Source organism: Vigna radiata, chromosome 7 (assembly GCF_000741045.1).
Source record: "Vigna radiata var. radiata cultivar VC1973A chromosome 7, Vradiata_ver6, whole genome shotgun sequence".
NCBI classification, from domain to species: Eukaryota; Viridiplantae; Streptophyta; class Magnoliopsida; order Fabales; family Fabaceae; genus Vigna; species Vigna radiata.
The window spans coordinates 53601431-53622487 of NC_028357.1; the positions used below are offsets into that span (position 1 = coordinate 53601431).

Genomic DNA, 21057 nt, shown 5'->3' on the forward strand with positions numbered 1-21057 from the left:
GAAGATAATATGTTAGGATCTATGTCATGTATTGTCTGGTTTGCATACTTTTGACTTGAGATTAATTTTGATATGTATATGTGAATATAATTGCATGTCTTTATATAGTTAGCTCACCCTTGCATTTGGTTGTGTTGTGCTATGTCTGCGTGTTTTCTCTTGCGATGATCATCCATTTTGGATGGGAGCAGATGACGAGGATGTTACTCTAGAGACAGTCTTGGAAGAGAATAGCGATGCAGCTGCTTAGTTCTGCTAGGAGATTTCATGACCCCCTTATGTTATCTACAAACAATTCCTTCTTATGTTATTCTGAAATACTTTAGTGCTTCAAGTTTTAAATTCCTACTCAATTTGGATAACTGTAATCCCTATACTCAAGACTCTTAACTGCCTGTCTGCACTCCAGCTGCTTTCTTTATTATAATGGATGACGTCTTATTATTATATGCATGACGTATATTCTTGGGATGTCATACTATGCATCATATACGGACGATTCATTTCTGATTTGTGAAATGGATTTCTAATCTACTACTGACACTTTAGGTCCCACGATGATTGAGAATCATGACATGGCTTAACATCTTAAAAAAAAGTAGGAAAATAAAGTTATTGTTTTAATGATCTTGGTTATAAAAGTAGTATCGCTTGAACTCAAATCAAATGTAAGTAATTTCTAATGAATTCTTTAAAAAAAATTATCAGTAATTTTGTTGACAATTTAGATTATTGTGATAATAACAATAAATATAACATTTTAACTACAACGACACAATGTACCATATAAAAGAGATTTATTATTGAGGAAAATTTGTTAAGAATAATAAAGTTAAATACCATATACAAAAGAAAATTGATAAGCTCGTTATCCTAATTTTGTAAATTAAAAATTATATTATTTTTTAAACTTATATATATATGGAGGAGAAAATATTTCAGTATTTTCTCATTAGTGTGGATGTATAATCAATAATAATGAGATGCAAAAAGAAAAAAGAAACTAGTTTAAATATGATACAACGTTGACGCTTTGTCTAAATATGATACAAATGTAACTTTTGTTTTGCAAATCTAATATATATTTTGTTTTTCCGACAAAATAATTATTATTTTCAATCATATATTTCAATTATAATTTATTTAAAATACGCATATTTTCCTAAATATATGGATGACGCTGAATGAAGTTAACTTAGGATATTACCATTTGTGTCCTCTTATTGCATTTTAATAAAATGTACTTTACTCGGATTTACACTCGCCTCAGTGATAACTATGAATATTTGAAAACAACTGAGAAAACATTAATTAAAAGTAAAGTTTATAAAATTCTAATTATAAAATATATACCACTCTAATTATAAGTACTGTTTTTCAATTTTTTTTTTAATTTTCTTCTATAAGACTGTTTTCTAATTATTCCTTGCATTGATTTTTATTAAATTACTTGTATTTTAGTTTATAATGATAAATATTATTTTAATTTTGGTTTCGATCCATTAACCACTTTGTTTATAATTGAGATATACATATATAAATAATAAGATAATAATTAGGCATAAGTGTAGTCTTCTTCCCCTGGCAACGATGGATGCTCCTCCCATTTTTAATGCAAGAGTAATCAGAGCAGACCAAAGTCATAAAAACGGTGGATGCATGCACGCACCACCAAAACCCATGGCTGAGAGCGACACGTGTCTCCTTGCCACGTCGTTTTGTAGCACTTCAATCCACACAAAAAAGACACATCGTTTTTGCAACAATCCATATAAGAAAACAAAAAAGGGCGCGTGAAATTTCAAGTGAACGACAGAGATGAAATATCGCAAAGCGTACCCTCTTAACCGTCTTCTTTCTTTCCCTCCAAATGTTAATATAAATAATATTCATTAATTTCTTTTTTCACTTTCGCGTTCTCTCTCATTCTCCTTTTTCTTTCTCTCTTGGAAACCAACCGTTATAGCGATCCCTTTCTCTGCAAAATTCGAGCACGATTTCTGAAAAAATGCATTTCGCGAATCTCGATGACACTCCGATGTTCCGTCAACAGGTTATTCTGTTATTCTCTCGTTCTTCCGTTTCGTCGATTGTTTTTGTTGTTTTTCGTGGTGTCTTCATTGGTTTGGTAGCTATTGCGGATTCTGCATCTCGCGATTTTTTATGTGACGGTTTTTGTTTAAATTAATGAAGACGTGTTCTGTTCATTGTTCAAAGTGTTAAGAACGTGTTTCGTGGTTGGTAGAGAAAAATAGGGTGTTGGATTGATAAATCGTGTGGCTGGTTGTGGATGCAGATGCAGTGTTTGGAGGAAAGTGCAGAATCGTTGCGTGCGAGATGCTGCAAGTTCTATAAAGGATGTCGAAAGTACATGTGAGTTTTATTCGCATTCTTCTCGCTGTTAATTTGAATTTGGACGTTTGTAAAATGTTTGATAAACTTTTTATTTTCTTGTAGAAAAAAGTAGATAAGCTAAGATGAATTTAGCTTCTTCCATTGGCTAAAATTAACTATGCATTATGATGGTTGGAAGGTGTGGAGAAATAGTATTTTAATGGAGTGGTAACCATTTTCTTGTTTGGTGGGCAGAGAAGGAGTTTCAAAAACTAATTTACTTTAGTGTCTTTAATTTTAAAGTTCGAAAATTAAATAAGAGTATTTTAATTACTATAGTCAGAATATTTTAACTAATCTTCCTCACTTTTTAAAATTTCCCAATATCGAGAGGAAGAAGAATTAGAAGAGAAGAAATTTTACTTTTCTTCCCTCTTCAAAATTATATCAAACAACACAAATTTTAAAAAAATATTTTTCATTCGTTCCATTTTTCTGCAACCATACATTATAATAAATTATCATAGAGAAGTTTACTCATACATAATTTTAGTTCTCAAGGTTTTATCTTTGAATAACTTCGGAATAACGGTTATAAGTAAGTGAAATTTTCAGCACAACTAGGTAATCATTATACTCATACACCTAATAAGGCATCTACCTCAATAAATTTAAAATTAAAATATAAATCAAGAAAGGGCTACCCTCATCTGCTCTCATGATAAGCTTCCTTTAACTCATTTCCATTCTGGGAACTGCATGTTGAAACTTGAAACGTGCAAGGCCTCATGATAGTACAACGATTATTTCCCTTTTTCATCAGAGGCCCATAACGTTAAGTGTTGTAAGCCACTAAACAGTTTAACATAATTTAGAGAAAGGGTATGGTTGTTTAAATTCTGTCATGTTTCTATCTTTTATTTAATACATGCCGTACTAGTTTTGTTTTTTTTTTTTTTTTTTTGTCTTGGTTGTTGAAGTTGTGATAAGTATGACAGTAATCAAGCAAATGTACCAAGAGCGAAGAATTACCTTATACTGAGAGTCTCATATCATGGTTCTATCCTAAAAGTTTTCAAACAACCCAGTAGTTAAAAACTCTATCTTGTATTGATTGCTTCATGGTTTAACCAAGATATTTTAAAGAATATCTACAAATATTTTGAGCTCAATATAACTACGGCAATTTTTCAACTTTTGGATGTACGTGTAAAAGTATGACCAAACAGAGTGACCGCATAAAGTCTTTAGTTCTCAAGTTGTATCAGAAAATAGAGCTGGAACTAGGAGAAAGAAAGTTAATGCCAAATGGTTTTCTTGCTTTGTGTGAACTGTGAGATTCTATAAAAATTTCTTCTTTTTTTTTTGGATACTACCTACATTTATTGCAAGCTTTACAATTTGTTTCATGACACGATCTGATCAAGGAATAATTTTGACACCAATGGCTGATTATATAGCCACAGTTCTTGCATTCTAAAACTTATTGCTTGGTATTCTTAACACTTTTTAGGGAAGGTCTTGGAGAGGCATATGATGGGGACATTGCATTTGCAAGTGCCATAGAAAACTTCGGTGGCGGGCAGAATGATCCTCATTTTATTGCTTTGGGAGGTAAGTCTTGTGGGTCTTTCCCTCCCACTTGCCTTGTCTTATAGAACCAAGTGAAAATCAGGCTGAGTACAACAAGTCATATCGTTGCTTTGTATGCTCTATTGCTTGCAAGATACTTTTAAGTTTTAAACCAGTAAATGCTAGGAAATATAGTTGAAGTTGCTTAAGTATTCTAAAGCATGTTTGATTAATTTACTCTTTGCCATGATTTTTTTAACTCATGTACTTCCTATGAAAATAGGTAAGTCTCATTGAATGTAATTTTATCTCTGACTATTGATTTTGATATATTTGTTTGGTATTCTCAGGACCTGTTTTGACCAAATATACTCTAGCATTGAGAGAAATCAGTACATACAAGGAACTGCTGCGGTTACAAGTAATGATTTATCTGTAATCGTCTTTCTTTTTCTTTAGCAGTGTATTGCATTGTGAGGGTTGGTTTTTATATTTTAACTGGAAGCACTGCTCCGAGAAACTCCTATTTGGAAATTTTATTCCAGAAGAGGACGTGTAATGGCATCTATGCCTTACAGTATTTAATTTAATAACAGTGAGTGGGCAGTTATAGTTTGTAGAATGACAATTACTTCATAGTGTTTAATTTAGGATAAGTATGCAAGTGGACAGCCGTGGTTATATATATATGTGTATATATATATATATATATATATATATATATATATATATATATATATATATATATATATATATATATTCAATATTCAACTGGTTTTCTAATCATCACTCTAATGTGTTGTATCACTTTTTTCTGTTTTTCAATATTCAACTGGTTATTGCTGTTCTATCATTTCATGATATAACTTGTTAGATCAACGGTTTTAGAAAGGGGACTCTAAATCTAATTGAATCTTATGAAACTGATTTATAAGGTAAATTTTGTACTTATATAATATAATTTGATCATATTTTTAAATGATGTGAAATTTCTAACACAGCCTCTTACACCAAGGTTTGAATATCTTGAGTGCGAGGTTAGAAAGTTGTGGGAGGTCCTATGGTGGGTAGTGCGATAGAGATGTGAGATCTTCAATGCTCCCTTACATTGACGACAAGTGGTTTGGTAGTGAGTGACATGATAGAGTTAAGAAACTTCAATAGGATAGATTCTGATACTATCTTTAGAAGATGAACTTTAAACTTAACTCAACTTTATGAAACCGACTTATAAAGTAAAGTTTGTCCTGATTTATATAATATAATTTGGTTATAATTGTGTAGAGTTTTCAGCAAAATTAAAATGAATTTATTGAGGTCGGTGGTCTTATAATGGCTAAGATGTAAGGGTGAGTGGATACATGGGAAATAATTTTTAACCAACATGGGCCATATGGAGGAGAGAATGGGATGCAAAGAGAGGCTTCTGTCTGAGATGCATAGACTGTTGTTGGTGCAGGAAGATGAGAGTTTCAGCCACAAGGAAGGAAATTTTACCAATCATGTTAGTCAAGAAGATAAAATTGCTCATGTTTAATAGAGAAGATCCCATAGCATGAATTACTCAGGCTGAACATTACTTTGAAGTTTGGAATATTTCAGATGTGAACCGTGTTCAGCCAAATTAATTATGAACAGGTCCTTAATACTTTGAAAATCTTTATCAAGAATTGGCAGAATTGGAACAAGAAGGAAGTGATGGTAGGACTGCATATAGATCAAATTTGGTTCCAATAAGATAAACGATTGTTTCATATTCACCCAAGGTAGGACTGCAAGAATTGGATCGAAATGATCTTGATAGGATATAAGGTCCACTAATGGCAACAAGCGATTGAATTAAGGCCTAAAAATGAAGAAGATATTTAGGAATGATTTTACCTCCACTTTACCTCCTTTCTTTGCATTTCACAATTCAACTTGTAATTGTCGTGCCTCTTGTCTTGGATGTAAGCATTGAAGAGGTTGTGCAATGCAAATAACCTACATTGGAGTCAAGAAAGAAAAGGAGTATCTTGTTTTTTCCTAGGTATTTATGTTGGTTTTTTAGTTCTAGCGTATTGTTTAAAGTCAAATAGAGATGTTCTTATTAGCTGTACTTTTTCCTCATTGAAGATAAAGAATTTACGGTACTCAGGTCTGAAGCCCATTTAAAAATAATGAGCAAAACTTGGTACACAGTTTATAACACCTATTACGTGCCCAAATCCTATGGTTTTGTAATAAAGTTTGACCAATGATGGTAAGATAAACAATTAGCCTAGGAAACTTGTGCCTTAGTATTTTTATGCTTCTATTATTGCAAGTATTTTTGTTCAAAACTCTTTCTCTCCACCCCGCTGCCCCCCCCCCCTTCTGTTATATTTAATGCATTACTGTATCTTATATTACTATACTGATTAAATTGATTTTTCTTCTCAGGTAGAGTATATTTTCAATCATCGGTTACAACCGATTGTCAATGTTGACATCCATGAAGTCAAGGTATAATGCAAAAAATATTCTAGTCCATGTAATTTAGCAATTTTTTTTGGGTTTATCTAAATGTTTCAATTTTTGTTCTAACAAGATAGACTAATAAGGTATTAAAAGTGAAAAGAAAATACACAAATTAAAAGAACAAAATTTAGGCACAAAAACTATTGTTCAGTGATATATCATATTGTTGATTTATTTATTATTTTTAATATTTAGTTTTATATATTTGAACATGTAACCTTTTTATTTTTGTTCACGTATTCCTTTTATTTTCATTCTTGTAATTTGTTTTCATTCCTACCAATTCTTCTTTTTAATCCCTATGCATCATGAAATCATGACATGGTTGACATACATTATATTGATGTGGCATTTATAGTGACATGGTCTGTGATGATGCTATCTTTTTGCTTATGTGGCACATGATGCCAATATCTTTCATGTTTTTTTGTAAGGAATGGTGACAAAAGAGAAAAAAAGATGAAACCTGTGGAAGTCCTAGATCGATTAAGCCAATTTAGAGTATATAAGCGGGTGCAAACCTCATCTTACAAGCTAGTTTTGTAAGATTGAATTAGGTTTAAAATTCATTTCTTAACATGGTATCAGAGTCATGGGTTAGAGTCTTTTTTTAATGAAGTCTGTTATTTGTTGAGTCTATTGTTCCAACCTTTTTTGGACCGTTATTGGACTATCCATTAATGTTTAGTCTCACACTCAAGATGTATATGCTTTGGCGTGAGAGGGGTGTGTTGAAAGTCTCACATTAACTAGAAATAAGACCAATTTAGTATATAAGTAGGTACAAACCTCACCTTTTAAACAGTTTTATAAGGTTGAGTTAGACGTAAAGTGGTTATCTTAACAAAACCTTCGGGAAGGGTTAGGGATTAAAAATGAAAAAGAAAAATTATATAGACTAAAATCAGGAGTGGACAAAGTAATTTAGTGGAGCCATCAAGGGAGTAATTGGGGCGGAATTAGAGTCTAACATAGAGCTTAATAATCATTTGCTAACTTGTATCCTAATATTGACTAATCATCATAGCTACATATGATTATAAACTCTAACATGAATTATTGAATGATAACATTAATACTCCAACTCCTTTTCAATATGAATATATTGAGCTTTCAATTTGTTACAAACACACACACTTAAGTGTTGTTTTCTGTTTCTTAGGATATTTATTCTATTTATCATGATTATATTGTGTCTAGAGTTACTCTAATTATCATGATTATATTGTGTCTAGAATTACTTTAATTATCATGATTATATTGTGTCTAGGGTTACCCTAATTATCATGTACTCTTGTATCAATTTATTCTTATAAATAGAAGATTATGAGAGAGGTCAATCAAGTCCTCTAGAATTATTTTACAGTTTAATTCTCAAGTCTGTTAGTTTTAATTCTGTGAGCTTTCTTTTTGTGGAATATATAAGAATTAGATTTCTATTTTGTTTTTTGTTTGATTTGGTACAAGACAGAATCTTTAGTCGGGAAATCATTAAAGGTGTATGTTAGGAGGAATCAAGGGTAATTCAATCTTAGTAAGACTTGATTCATTATTTAAAATGTTATGGATACTGTGCAATTGGTGTGTCAGTTAGAGTTTTTATGTTGTTGGAGAGTTATTAATTTGAGGTTGCTATGTATAATATAGTTGAAAGAAAACGGAGTGGTATATTTATGTATAAAAATCTTCTGTGTTGAAATGTAATATTGGATAAGCTTATGCTCAGAACCAGTATTTATAGTGTTGAAGCTCAACAATACATATAGTTATAGTATCTTACATCAACAAACTAATTGAAGCTACAATGAAACAGAAAACACTCATTAGAATTTTTCTGTATTAATGCATCGTTGGAGGAGCTTCTGATCACAACCAGTATTTATAGTCTTAAAGCTCAACAAAATATAGTCTTACATCAACAAACTAACTGAGACTATTAGGAAAGAGTAAACACTAATTAGGATAGCCACTGTCTAGAAAACATAAATATATCTGATCACGAAAGAGATGACATTGGGAAAAGTTCAAACATTTCTATTATGTACCAGGTGTCAACTTTCAAGTGAAGAAAAGAACAAGAACACTGTATTCTTGACCAAACCTCAATTGTTACTCATAGTCTCTTAGCATAATATACAAAGACAACAAATAATGCTTTTGTTCATTTAAATGTAAATGGTTAAAAAAATCACCTCTTTTTTTGCATCTAGCTGCAATTTTATTTGGTGTGGAAAAAGTGGAGTTGAAACTATGACTACTACAAAATGTGTGATTAAATAACTTCATAAGAAGAATGCCAATCAAAACTATTCATGGTAAAATTATCAATATTCAATTTTGAAGTGAACACGTTTTGACCTGAGGTTTGCTTTCTATACGAGAATACATTCACATTTTGCTGCATCTACTTGACTGCTAGTATAGTTTTTACTTATTTATATAATACTAATGCTTCAAGCATTGCTTGCAGGAAGCTCGCAAACGTTTTGATAAATCCTCCCTTGTATATGATCAGGTCCTCATTTTCCTACTAAGGTTACAGTGTAGTGAACTCTGCATCTATAGATTTTGGGTAAAATGTGTTTTAAGTCTGTTGAGTTTGGGTCAAAATTAGTTTTAAGCCCTACACTTAAAACTGGTGGGTTTGGTCCTTTTGTTTTTTGAAATGTGGAGGACTAAAACCATTATTTTAAAATGGAAGGACTAAAACGACATCTTGATGGATATAAAATACATTTTACCATATATTTTGCTTCTGTCACGTGTCTATTTCTGATATATACAATATACTAAATAAGAAACCTAATTGCTTCTCTTTTTAACTGAAATTTGTATTGTCTTGATGCTTCTTAGTAAGTGACCATCAGTGTTTAATAATTTTAAATTCTTTTTTACTTGTTGAAATTTTATCTTGATGCATCAACATTTGATTATTGAAAGAGAAAGCATTCATATTATAATGGGTATTAATTAAATGATATTATGGAAATTGACCTTGCAGTTTCATATTAGAAGTTTTCAATTTTTTTCTTAAATCAATAGCCATTATATCAAGTGCTATCTTTTAGTAATTGCCATTTCATGGAACCTGGAAGTACTTTCATTTTAGTTTTTTATTTTTGCTTGATCAGTCTACACAATTCTGAGATACAACCCTCGGGAAGTACTTGTATTTTAACTGGAGAATTAAATCTCAAAAGTTCAAATAGATTTTGTAGTACTTTTGAAGAAGTATGTGAATTTGTGTGTATGTAGGCTGTGGAAAGTTTACTTACATTTGTCTTGGTCATAACCTGCAAACAATGTGGATGTGTTACAGGCACGTGAAAAATTTATGTCACTCAGAAAAAGTACTAAGATTGACATTGCCACTGTCGTAGAAGAGGTATTTCCAACAGCTTTTCTTTGGAATGTTTGATTTGGAAATTAATCAAATTACATGTCGTGAGTTACTGTGATCCTTTTGAATCTAATTTGGTAGAGACATTCCAGGAACTGCAGGAGGCAAGAGCATCATTTGAGGAAGCCCGTTTCAATTTGGTAATTTAAGCAGCACTGGAGAGATGTTACTTAGAAAATGAAATATATATTGTTAGGTATTAACCACATGATATACTTAATTGTCTAGGTTGGCACTCTTAATAATGTTGAGGTGAAGAAGAGATTCGAGTTTTTAGAGGCTGTAACTGGAATTATGGATGCTCACTTTCGATATTTTCAACAGGTGTATGGCATAGTCACATATATGGAACTTTCTCCATTTATATTAATATTGCACGTGTACTGAAGCTGAAAGCACTTCTCTTGCAGGGGTATCAGCTATTGCATCAGATGGAACCTTTCATCACTGAGGTTTTGCTCAGTTCCCTATTTCTTATTTTAACTTGACTGCTAATTATATATGTAGTTCTTTTCCACAGATAAATAGATGCCATTTTGTTTTTGATTTTTCTAGAACTGAAAGCCAATGAGGAGCAAGCAGGCCGAAAGACATAGTTGATGTATCTATCATTTGACTATTAGGTTAGCTTAACTCATGGAATTGCTAGTATAATTTGTAGGGTCATCCAGACTTGAAATGCACCAGTTAACCAGGGTGACACCTTTGCTTTCAAGCATAAAACAACTTTTTATTTGAATCATGATTAGTGTTCCTGAAATTTTTACTAAATGGTAGGTTTTTTGTCCTGTATCTGAGGTGTCTTTTTTTATTATTGAAATGATTTGGCTCAATTTAGTGGCTAGAATAAGAAACTGAGATCTAATAGTCCTTCTTGTGAGGCAAGATATTTTGCACAAAGGGTGCACATTGCTTATGGTTGCTGAAAAAACAGAACCTTTTTCTTAACTTTTTTACTTAAGAGTGATTGTTAAAATGCCAAAATATTTTACTTGCAGATTATGGACTATGTACATCAGTCAAGAGAAAATTACAATAACGAGCAGATTCAACTTTATCAAAGAATGCAAGACTACAAGAAACAAGCTTACGAAGAAAGTAGGTTGTCGTTGAGTGGTCCCTGTGGTTCTCTTCTTGGAGACTCTGCACATCCATTTTCTAGGATATCAAATGAGGCAGCAGATGTAGTAATGGAATCTGCTGCAAATGGAAAGGTATTTTAGAACATGACATTTCCTTTTCTAAGAATATTTTCTACTTCATTTTTCAGCTTCTCAATCTGTCTGTTACTGGCCAAAAGAAACATTCCTGAGTCCAAGTCCTCTTCTTTTTTGTTTGTTCATCCCTTTCCAAATAAGTTCATGTTAAACATCTTTATAGCCTTTGACATCTCAGTTATACTGACTCCAAAGTCACAATGATAGATTCAAATCATTCGGCAAGGGCATCTTTCAAAACGATCCTCCAATTTGAGAGCTGATTGGAAAAGAAGGTATTTTGTTCTTGACAGTCGGGGAATGTTGTACTACTACCGCAAGCCCTGGAGCGGGTCATATGTAAGTCACCAACTAGAACTGGACTTTTAGTACAGTAAACTAGGTAATGCTCATTCTTCTAAATAAATGCTGAGCATCCCGTTTCAGGGCAGCAATCAACCATCTCCAAAGAGGAATAGTGGCATTGAAAATGGTTCTGGGATTCTAAGTCGATGGCTCTCTTCTCATTACCATGGAGGCGTCCATGATGAAAGATCCATAGCACGTCATACAGTTAACCTGCTGACATCAACAATCAAGGTTGATGCTGATCAGTCAGATTTGAGATTCTGCTTCAGGATTATTTCGCCTACAAAGAACTATACGTTGCAGGTACTTATACCAAAGCTTTCGGTTTATAGTTTGGGCATTAATTATTACTTAAAATGATAGTGAGGTGAACTGCAGGCAGAAAATGCAGTGGACCAGATGGATTGGATGCAAAAGATAAATGGAGTAATTGCTACCTTGTTGACTGTGCAGACACTGGGAACGGTACATAATAGATAGTTTCTTTTAAATGCATCTTTAGATGCCCATTTCAATTTTAATACAATTGTAAAACAATTATGTCACAGCCTCCCTCAGCTGACTCAGAAAACGACGACTCTCACTCTGATGACAATATTGATAAGTCTGAAAGTTTTCCAGATGATGATCATGCTTTGAGAGCGAAGTCTGCATTGAATAAAACCACCCGTAATAAGCACTTACGTTCGTCTAGAAGTATGCACGTACATACACACACTGTGAGAATTGAAAAGCCAATTGATGTTCTTAGAAGTGTGAGCGGAAATGATAAATGTGCTGATTGTGGTAAACCTGAACCAGACTGGGCATCCTTAAACCTTGGCATCCTCATATGCATTGAGTGTTCTGGTGTTCATCGTAATCTTGGTGTACATATATCAAAAGTAAGTATTTGAGGCCGCACATTTAATCTTACAATTTAATGTTGTATATGGTTCATGTTTTGTCAAAATTCACTGAGTAAAAGCTTGAGACAAGGTTAGAAGACCTACTTCCTCAGCCCTCACTTTAATTTCTATTGTCTAAATATATATGGAGATTGATCGTGTTATTTAGCGAAGTTATTCTAGGAGAAAATAAGTGCCTGTACCAATGGCAGAATTTTTTGGGACTAAATTTATTACTCTAAGGTTAGCATCTAACAAGTTCCAAGAGAAATTGACAACAGTGAGACAATCTAAACCAATAATGCAGCATATATATTGGGTGTATTCTGTTTGGGCAAACTTCTATATATGGACTTTGAAAAGGGGAAAATTAGAAAAAGTGAAGTGAACTTCTTCATAAGCTAAAATTAGCTTGCGCACAACTTAAAAAAATAAAACTTTAGAGAAGTTATACACGACCTTCTACAAATTAGCTTATTAGCTAATTTTAATTTATGAAGAAATTCATTTCATTTTTTCTTTCTATTTCTGTCTGTTAGAAGTCTCTACGGAGTTACTTTTGTCAAATCAGACCCTATTTGCAAAGCAATCAACTTGTTCTAAGTGAACTGTTGAATCATGTGATATCTTGATAAGTATGCATGTCAAATTTTAGAAAAAAAATCCATAGTTGGGGATCATAACGGGTAAGGATAGTAGTATCTATGACATACCTTCATGCCAAGAAAAACCCTGCCCAGTACACGGTAAAGAAAAACCCACAAAAGTTTTCATATTTGTGGTAATCCTTTAATACTAGTAGATACCTTTTTAAAAGGATTATTTTATCTGTTTTTAAATAAATTTATATAAAAGTTATCTAAAATTACTTTAAAAGTATAAACTCAAATAAATTGCACTCCAAAAATGTAAATTCAAATAAAATTGCACTCTAAAGTATAATCCCAAATAAATAATACTTAAAAGATAAGTCTAAATAAATAGCACTTAAAATATTAGTCTAAATAAAATTAATCATTTTAGAAAGTGTAATAGGCACGTCTAAATAAAAATACCCAATTCAATGAAATCACACTCTAAAGGAATAGAATAGGTTAACTTATTAGGGTATGTAGATTTAAATTTAATATAATTTAGCGTGCCTACTGGTTGGTATACATTTAAGGTATCATTACCTATCCATAACAAATTTTATTGATAGATATATGTGAATACGGATTTGTTTTTCATCCTTACCCATGGCCATCTCAAAACAAAGTTAATTTGTGAAATATCAATCTGTTGTTAAATTTTACAATGTTTTGCGGTCTACTATTATAATCTCTCAAATCATATGTTGGATCAATGGTATCTAATCTTTAGAAGTTATTAAATGGAGTAAGTTTAAAAAGACTTTCTATTGACATGGAGTAATGTTAGATTCAAATTTTAATATTAAACTACTACAGGTTTTGGATGATTAATCAATTTACACTCGATCCATAAATATTTAAATATTTATTTTTAGCCTATAGATATATTTTGAACATCTGAATCTAAGATTACTTTCTTCTTTATCTGTAAAAGGGAAAAAAAGAAATCCTTTTGTTTTTATTCTCACTTTTGCAACTAAGTTGGGAAATATTCTTGGCAGGTAAGATCGCTGACACTTGATGTTAAAGTTTGGGATTCCTCAGTCTTAAGTATGCTTAAATCACTAGGCAATCTTTTTTCAAACTCAGTTTGGGAGGAGTTGTTGCATTCACAGGGTAATCTGGAAACTGTTGACACCCTTGCTAGGTAAGTACTCCTAAAGTTGATGGGATTATCTGCGATTTGGTTTGTGCTAACTAGCACCTGCAATGTAGTTCATCCAAGGAAAATGAAGAGGAGATCTTCCATGCAAGAAAGCCAAAACATGATGATCCGATTTTAGTAAAGGAAAGGTTCATTCATGCAAAGGTATTTCAAGAAAATTTCTAGTTTCCTTTCTATTTCATGTTGTTAGATAGATGGATGGACCTCGAATCCCTCAACTTTAAGTAAAGCTTGTCTGGTTTGACTTTAATGAGCGTATTTTATTTTAGTACCTAAAAGGTTTCAAAGGACTTAAGAAATAGCTTAGTGATCTAGAAACATACCCTTTATATGTGAAGGTATTGACTTTTTTTGGAAGTTGAAAGTTGTGCATCCAGTACGAAGAATTGAGCATCATATTTCATCCGCGGATATCTAGTATTGTGACCTTTGTGATATGATGATATTGTTGTTGGGAAGTCCTACATCGCCTTTCTCAATTCTTGGAGTGCGGCTTATATATCTATTGGACAACTTCACCTAATGTGAATTAGTTTTAAGATGAAATCTGACATAGTATGAGAGCCTATTGCTTATCTCATTAATTGCCTATTCTAGGAACTTGCCTGATTAGGGAGGCATGTGGGGAAGGGGGTGTTTCGAAGTCTCACATCAAATGTCCCTTTCCTCTTCTATTTCACCAACTTCCGGATTGGTGAAGCCTCAAATTAAATCCAATATCTCTTTTTTTTCACTTAACCCATTCCTTCACTATTCTAGGAGTACAATATATCTTTAGGCAACTTCACTTAATGCCAATTGATTTTCAGATGATATTTGACAAATATCTTGGTTAACTTATAAGTTCATTAATTAAATGAATCATTATGTTATTGTTAGAGATGCACTGGAATCATTCATGAACCTTCAACTCAAGCTTTTGGAAGTTTGAAGACATTGTTCTTGACATGGTATCAAGGTCTCTATAACCAAGGGATCAAGACTTTGATCCTTGACTTTCCCACTCTCCTAATTCTAGTTGAATTTAGAACATGGTAGAACAGAGGTGTTTTTATTTTATTTTACTTTTGAATAATTTTCAGAGGATAAATTGATAGTAGGAGTAATTTTAGGCTTAATGGCCTACACGGCTAAAATTGAGGTTGATCCTTGAACTAAGGGATTTGACAGCTGAACTTTGAAGTTAAGGTTCCGATTTTCTAGCGATTCTAATGACTGCCGCAAACACTTCTCTCTTGAAGTTGGTGCATAAATATCTTCAGTGCCCAATTTGTCATGAGAATCATAGAAGTCATTTCTAGAAACTGTATTCGTAAGGAATTTGTCAACTAGTCTTCCAACTCAACAAAAGGAAATTGAATAATATTTTCCTTGAGATTCTGCTTGATGAAATGTCTATCTTTCTCTACATGTTCGACCATATTGGACAGGGCTTTTGTGAGATTTCAATTGCAGCTTTATTGTCACAAAAGAGGTTAATCCCCTTGTTGGGACCAAATCCCATTGTCATTAGTAACCTTATAAGTCATGATAGTTCACGCTATTCATTTGTCATGCTCCTAAATTCAGCTTCAGCGCAAGAAAAAAGCCACTATCTTTTGCTTTTTGCTTTTTCAAAAAACTAAATTGCTTCCCACAAATGTAAATTAGTCAGAGGATTGCCTATGTAGAATATTCCCCCCAATCTGCAATTATATACCCTTCCACAGACTGAGGGTTGCCTATCTAGAATGTTCCCTGCCCAATCTGCATTTTGTATTTCCTTAAACATTCAAGTGATTATTCTTAGAGAACATCAACCCCTTCCTGTTGTGAGGATTTTAAATACTGCAGTATTCCGTTCATTGCATCCATATGTTCCTCACTTAGATTATGCATTAATTGGCTCATTACCATAGGCAATATCTGGACTAGTATGTGACAAATAAATAAGTTCCTACTAACCTTTAGTACCTTCCTTTATCCGTGGGCACTTGGTCTATGTATTCTGTGAATTTGTCATTTCAGGGTATTGGAGTATTTGTTGGTTTATAATCCAACAACCTCGCCTCAGAAAATAGGTCCAACAAATATTTTCTGAGACAAGAATATGCTTCTAACCATGTCACATTTATTCCCAGAAATTATTTCAATCCATCCAAATTCTTCATAGGGCTTCCATTTGCTCTTGTAGAACGGTGATATTTTTATTATGTTTTACTTTTAAATATATACAGACTATACAAGTAGGAGGAATTTTGGGATCTTTACTAGCCTATACACACGACTAAAAATAAGGTTGAGCCTTGAACTAAGGGATTAGACAGCTGATCTTTGCAAGTTATTATATAATGACTCGCGCTAATAGAACATAGTAGAATGGGTTTGAACGCGTATTGGAGACGTGAAAATACAATTAATGAACCTTTTCTTCGTAACTATACAAGATTTTACAGTCATAGATAGAGTAAATGGCCACATTGTGTTCTAGTTCAGACTGCAGGTTTTGGTCTAGTTTACAAGTTTAGAGTTGCTTACTAACTTTCTCCAAAAAAGTGCAGGTTCAGGTTATTTAATAACGTGACCAGATAAGATTGATAGCTTTATAACTGTTACATTTTTTAACTCTACCGCATATAGCATAGTGTCCCAATAGTTGTTGAAGAGGGTATGGTATCATATTTGGTAGTAATTATATTAGGGAAAAGAATAACTTATTTTTCGAAAGCTCATAAAAATAAGTTAAATCTAACACAACAGATTATTGAAAGTAGACAATTCCTTTCTCCATTTTGCATAATTCGAAAAAAGTGGGTGGATGATATGGTACAATTACTTCTGAAAACATTTATTACTGGAAGAATGAGTTTTATGTTTGGATGATGATATTTTAACAATTTTTTTACAACAAGACACGTATCACTATTTTATTGGTCTATTTAAATTTATTTTAAAAAAATACTTAAAGCAGACTAATCCCATATTAGCATTGTTAAAAAGTTGTCAAAAAAACAGTTGTTAAATAAACGTTTTCCTTTATGTTTAGACAGATAACTCGAGATTATTAATTCTTTGGTTGGAAAGTAATTTTAAAATTGCTTATAAACGCGATATTAACAAAATGGATTTGGGTTTGTTGTTACAGATGTACAAAACATACAGGAACAGTCTTAATGATTAACCAAGATGGGAAATGTTATAAAAAAACACTTTCTAACACACTTTATCCTATTTGTTAAAATTTATTGAATACTACAAAATTGGGAAGAGATCTATTAATTTTAACAAATGTTCAAGACTATATTGGAGAGATTATTCCTACCTTTCTTTTGAATCTCTAACCATAAATAATCTCGTTTTTTTTTTACGATTTTTTAAAAATTTTAGGTACAATTTGAATAAACTTCTCCATAAGTATTTTTAAGTTTAAAAAAACAATAAGAAAAATATAATACATAAATTGAAATTAACTTTGTTTAAAAGTTAAAATCAGCTTTTGATGAAACTAATCCAAAATAACTTTTATAAATTGGTTTGTGATGGTCTATTTTAGCATAAAATATATACATTTCATTTTTTGTTCATATTATCTTTTTTTAGCAGTGTTTGCAAAAAAAACTTAATCCAAGCAACCTAACTATATTTAGCACTAAGACATTTAGCGTGGAGTTTTACCAAAACCCTTGGGAGATAGTTAATCTCGGATCAGATCGGATCAAATCAAATCCCAGTCAAGAAAATTTAACCATTCTTTATCCTAACATTTACCTTCCTACAATGCCAAATGACGTTTGAAACCTAAGCTTACTTTTTCGCCCTCCACAAATAACTTTTAGCATTTAGTGGCAATCTTATTCTTGAAGTATTACTTGACTGAAGTTTAATATTGCAGTATTGTGAGAAAATATTTATTCCCCGGATCACGGAAAGCCAGCCTATCCATTCACTAGCGCAACAGTTGCAGGAAAGCATCTGTGCAAATGACAAAAAAGCAGTGTACCAGCTTATTGTGAAGTCGAATGTTGACGTCAATGCCATCGATTTGTCTGGTATGTCTTCTTGTTCAGAAGTCTCAACTCCAGCAAAGTTTTTTCTTGTGGAAAAAACAAGTAATGAGGTGCTGTGCAGGTGACACTCTGGACATGGCTTCAAGTAATTCAAACATTGCATCTCAAAGTGAAAATCAGCTCGTTGAGGACGTAAAAGATGGCTCTAGCGCGCTTCACCTGGCTTGCCTAAATAGTGACATTGGCATGGTGGAGTTACTCCTACAGCTTGGGGCAGATATAAATGCTTCCGATTCTAGAGGTCGGACACCACTTCATTCTTCTATTATTGGAGGGAAGAATGCAGCTGCAAAAGTGCTTATCTTGAGGTAATTAATTGGAAGTTTTCTTATACAACCTTTGGCGATACTAAAAAAGCATTCTCTACCATTATATCTTCTGCGTATCTTTATTTCATAAAATACGTAAATTTATTTTTTTGCATAGAAAGAACATGGTTTAAATATATAAACGGTTTCTATATTATATCTATATAATATTTTTTTTGTTATTTTATTTTCATAAAAATAATTTATTAGTTTTCATAATATAAAATTTTATTTTGTTTGTCCCCATCATTAGCATTATTTGTTAAAAGATGATCTCACATTTCATTTGTCATGTCACTTTTTAATAATGGTGGAGAGACAACAGAACCAAAAAAATCAAATATCAAATTGTAAGGGATAAAAACGGTCAAATAATAGGCATAGTTTACATATTTGACCATAAATTATTTTACATTAAATATATATATATATATATATATATATATATATATTATGATTGTTTTTAAATATTATGTTATTTATCCAGTTATTTTATGAAATAGATAATTTTATAATTAAAAATTCAAATATATATCTTTTCTATCAGTCAGATTAAACTTAAAATGAAATAAAAAAAAATTAAATATTTTGAAAAAAAAAATAAATGATTTGTTCTAGTTGTCAAAATAAATATTTTAAAAGGAAAACAAAGATATGATTGTGATATTTGAATGTGCGGATGTAAAATTAAAGTGGGTTGGTACATAAATGACTTTTAGTTGTTTTTCGTATAAGCTAAACTCTTAACATTGTTTTTTACACTCTCTAAGGAAAAGTTACTCTAAGCAAACGGTTGGCAATGTTCTTAAAGTTTGTACATGACGAAGTCTTTGGTAATCATTTGTATTTGAAGTAAACATTGCACTCAAATAAATAAGTAGTGAAAAGGTAATTAGCAAACACATCGATGAGTTCAACGAACTAATTCTTGATTTGGTGAATTTGATGTGTAATAAAAATTAAGTAGTGAAAAGCAAATCGTGAACAACTAGATGAGTTCAACAAACTAATTCTTGTATAATATTGATGTGCAAATTGAAGATGAACATAAAGAATTGTTGTTATGCATTTTATCTAAGTCACGGGATCACTTTAGGGAAATTTTGTTTCATGGAATAGAGATTCTCTGTCTTCAAGAGTTCAAACTATATTCTTAATTTGAAACAAGAATTTTAAGATGAAGTTATATCAAAGTGGAGATGGGTTGACGATTAAAGGTAGAACATCCAAGAATGAGCAGGAATAGGAGAAGATATAAGTTTAGACAGAAGAATGGTGGTCATGTTTCAAACATTAGATGCTATCATTATAAGAATGTCTAGTAAATCGTTTGGGTCTAGTTAAACAATTTTAGTAGAATAAGGTTAAAAATCATTAAAGATTCTTATAGTGTCTAATGGTATTGATGATGTTATGTGGATAACGAACCAAGATGTTCACTCCACATGACCTCTAATCATTTGTGGTTCTAGGAGTCCACAGAACATGAAGGAGGATATGTTCTCCTTGGAAATAAAAAGTCCTGTAATATCAATAGTATTACAATACATTAGATTGCATGAGGGAACTGAAAAGCTACTAGATGAAGTTAGGCATGTATGTAAATTGAAATGTAGATTGATTATTTTCTTTGTCAAATGTGCGAGAAGATTAATGAGACGTGTTGATCTCAATAATTACTCCTAGTTAGCATTATAAGTGAAGTGATGAATAGTCTCTTATGATTTCATTGCTCTAAACATAGACTAAAATTTATCAACAATCTAATTAAACCATGCTAAATTCTTTTATGTTTTTCATCTTAATTTTAACTATTTTTGTTTATTTTTATTTCTGTTTTTCGGTTTTAATTTTCTTTATATATTATCTCAGATATACTGTGCTCAATATTGATAAGTTTGCGGACATTTGCAGGGGAGCCAATACATATGTTGCAGATAAAGAAGGCAACACTCCTATTAAGCTTGCATCAGAATCCAACTGCGTTGACAGAGAAATTATCAATCTTTTGACAAGCAGATAACATGCCCAAAATCTTACTAAAAGCAGTCATTACTAAACTATATGTTTCGGATAGAAAATCACTATTTTTGTGACTTCTCCAGAAGATAGAGGACCAACTGAGCAACGCTTACAAGCACAAAGGGGCCTCCTGGAGCAAGTGGTTTAGCTTTATTGGGCCATATTATAAGTAATTATCTTCTTGATAGAAGGATGTGATGGGCTCATTGTGGGGTTTCAAGTCTATTCTAATGTTTTAACTTAAATTTTAGGAGCTGGAATCATTCTCATGTATTCTAACAGAGGACTGTATATAAGTTAATTAAATTATTATTAAACGAGATGTAAAAAAAAAAAAAAAGGCAAAGAGACAGGAAAAAGAGGTTAATGCATGGATCTTAAATAAGTATGGCCCAGTTACACAAGAGAAATGGGAGGGACGACCTTCCCAAAACGTGAATCTTAATTAAGTGCTGATTATGACAGAATTGTTAGGTTCAATGTTCCATCAGGTAGCATAAAATTTAATCACTTTTTAATTACAAAATGTCTTTGCCATACTTAAACAAATAAACCACCCAAACATAGCTTGTTTGGTCTAAAATATTTCAAATTATCTTCTTTCATTTTCAATTATGTGTTAACAGT

The 21057-nt window shown here is 32.0% G+C and overlaps 1 protein-coding gene and 1 long non-coding RNA gene across 3 annotated transcripts in view; both read left to right on the forward strand.

The window, feature by feature from the left end:
- LOC106768079 overlaps positions 1-426 on the forward strand; it is a 2810-nt gene extending 2384 nt beyond the window's left edge. The window contains exon 3 of the long non-coding RNA XR_001376214.2: positions 192-426. This is a non-coding gene — a long non-coding RNA (uncharacterized LOC106768079). The remainder of the gene's footprint in view (positions 1-191) is intronic.
- A 1203-nt stretch (positions 427-1629) lies between these two features.
- LOC106767396 (ADP-ribosylation factor GTPase-activating protein AGD1) lies at positions 1630-20709 on the forward strand. 2 transcript variants are annotated; one of them, XM_022784306.1, is made up of 21 exons: positions 1630-1835; positions 1967-2053; positions 2297-2373; positions 3848-3948; positions 4257-4327; positions 6328-6390; positions 8876-8920; positions 9725-9790; positions 9898-9945; positions 10034-10129; positions 10216-10257; positions 10804-11019; positions 11230-11361; positions 11449-11673; positions 11749-11835; positions 11919-12254; positions 13891-14036; positions 14105-14198; positions 17926-18082; positions 18162-18408; positions 20323-20709. In XM_022784306.1, the coding sequence occupies exons 2-21, from the start codon at positions 2009-2011 to the stop codon at positions 20429-20431; spliced, it is 2403 nt and encodes an 800-aa protein (XP_022640027.1). In that variant the 5' UTR covers positions 1630-1835; positions 1967-2008; the 3' UTR covers positions 20432-20709. The 2 variants fall into 2 exon arrangements, with proteins under 2 accessions (XP_022640027.1, XP_014507760.1); XM_014652274.2 differs by having other exon boundaries at positions 1630-2053.
- The last annotated feature ends 348 nt before the right edge of the window (positions 20710-21057 follow it).

What these genes read in the sequence shown, in the direction of transcription:
- LOC106767396 (XM_014652274.2), top strand. Translation starts at nt 2,009, where the DNA reads ATGCATTTCGCGAATCTCGATGACACTCCGATGTTCCGTCAACAG. An exon ending in TTGACATCCATGAAGTCAAG is followed by an intron (nt 6,391 to 8,875) that starts GTATAATGCAAA and finishes CATTGCTTGCAG; the next exon opens with GAAGCTCGCAAACGTTTTGA. An exon ending in GCAAAAGTGCTTATCTTGAG is followed by an intron (nt 18,409 to 20,322) that starts GTAATTAATTGG and finishes GGACATTTGCAG; the next exon opens with GGGAGCCAATACATATGTTG.